This window comes from Mandrillus leucophaeus, unplaced genomic scaffold (assembly GCF_000951045.1).
Source record: "Mandrillus leucophaeus isolate KB7577 unplaced genomic scaffold, Mleu.le_1.0 Scaffold1402, whole genome shotgun sequence".
NCBI lineage: Eukaryota > Metazoa > Chordata > Mammalia > Primates > Cercopithecidae > Mandrillus > Mandrillus leucophaeus.
The window spans coordinates 9,237-11,132 of NW_012101369.1; the positions used below are offsets into that span (position 1 = coordinate 9,237).

At 56.6% G+C, this 1,896-nt stretch overlaps 1 protein-coding gene across 1 annotated transcript in view; it reads left to right on the forward strand.

The window, feature by feature from the left end:
• LOC105535022 (pre-mRNA-processing factor 6) overlaps positions 1-1,896 on the forward strand; it is a gene marked incomplete at its 5' end in the record, with an annotated part of 44,773 nt that overhangs the window by 9,079 nt on the left and 33,798 nt on the right. Inside the window, one exon of the mRNA XM_011973976.1 lies at positions 691-853. Coding sequence (XP_011829366.1) covers positions 691-853 — 163 coding nt within the window. The remainder of the gene's footprint in view (positions 1-690; positions 854-1,896) is intronic.

Sequence of the window (1,896 nt, forward strand, 5' to 3'; positions counted from 1 at the left end):
ATCGGGAGGTGGAGGTGGAGGTTGCAGTGAGCTGAGATTATGCCACTGCACTCCAGCCTGGGGGACAGGGTGAGACATCGTCTCAAAAAACAACAGCAAGAAAGAACTACCCAAGCAGTTGCACAGTCTCCGCTTTGTCCGTGGAGTTATCCTGCAGGCAAGTCGTGCTCTTTTCACCAAGTGGTGTTTTATGTGTCCTTTTTTTTTTTAAGTCTCGCTCTGTTGCCCAGGCTGGAGTGCAATGGCATGATCTTGGCTCACTGCAGCCTCTGCCTCCCAGGTTAAAGCGATTCTCCTGCCTCAGCCACCTGAGTACCTGGGATTGCAGGCACGTGCCACCACACCTGGCTAATTTTTGTATTTTCAGTAGAGACAGGGTTTTGCCTTGTTGGCCAGGCTGGTCTCAAACTCCTGACCTCATGATCCACCTGCCTTGGCCTCCCAAAGTCCTGGGATTACAGGCGTGAGCCGCTGCACCCAGCCATTTTGTGTTCTTCATTCAGACATATGGTAGCCATGTCCGCGAGTGTTATAAGGGGGTGACTGCTGGTGCAGGTGTGTTAGAGGCTGAGCTGACTGGCTTTTGTAAAATCTGGGGCCCGAGGATCTGCTCTAGAGATCTGTGCCTGCTGCCCTGTTGTGGCTTCCAGCTTGCCCTGAGCCTTATTGATCTTATCTCTTGCCTCGCAGAGTGAAGATGTCTGGCTGGAAGCAGCCAGGTTGCAGCCTGGGGACACAGCCAAGGCCGTGGTAGCCCAAGCTGTCCGTCATCTCCCACAGTCTGTCAGGATTTACATCAGAGCAGCAGAGCTGGAAACAGACATTCGCGCAAAGAAGCGGGTTCTTCGGAAAGGTGAGCCTCCCTCGGAGGTGCCTTCCATCGGCAGGGGCTCCTGGGGTCTCTGGCCCCTCCCTCGGAGGTGCCTTCCGCCGGCAGGGGCTCCTGGGGTCTCCGGCCCCTCTCTCGGAGGTGCCTTCCGCCGGCAGGGGCTCCTGGGGTCTCCGGCCCCTCCCTCGGAGGTGCTGCTGTCTCCCTCCTTGGGGCCCCTCCTCTCAGCAGCTTTCCTGCTCCTGGCTCAGGCTTTTGGTGAGAGTGGATAAGGAACCAGGGACATTTTTCAGGCCTTTTCTCAGGCTGGGTTGCCTCTGCCCTTGGACCCCCATGGGGGAGGGATACTGTGGTGGGCGAGTTCCCATCCCAGAAGGGATGTTGGGGTTGAGCCCTCACTCCTGCCTTTTTCCAGTGTGTGATTTTGGATGCATTGGGCAGTCACTCTGTGGTCCAGGCTTCCCTCATCTGCAGGGTGAGAACCATAGTAGCTCAAAGCCTGTGTCCTGGGGCTCTGGAGATGGTCTCTGTGAAGAGCGGAGCCGGCAGCTGGCATGTGCACACCCTTTGTGGGTGTTACTTTCTCTCCTGAGAAGGCACCGGAGCCCCACGTTGATTGGACTCCTCCCTGCTGCTGACGAGGCTGCGTCTCCTGCCCCCAAGGCAGCGTGTGCCGTCAGCTCAGGCCAGATGATGGCGGGCGGTGTCCCTGCCAGGGAACCTGACTCCATCCAGGGATTCCTGCCAGGATAGAGCTTTTGTGGGCAGTTTGTTGATTTTTCTTTCTGTGGTTTCTCTTGTCACTGGAAGTGTGTAGTAGATGCTGCTGTTGAACTGGGCCCAGAACAAGTGCTGGTCGGGGGCTGTTCTGAAGCCAATCTGTGCAGGTGGCTTCTTTTTTTTTGTTTTGTTTTTTGTGGTTGTGGTTGTTGTCTTTGGGATGGAATCTTGCTCTGTCGCCCAAGCTGGAGTGCAGTGGCGTGATCTCAGCTCACTGCAAGCTCCGCCTCCCAGGTTCACGCCATTCTCCTGTCTCAGCCTCCCCAGTAGCTGGGACTACAGGCGCC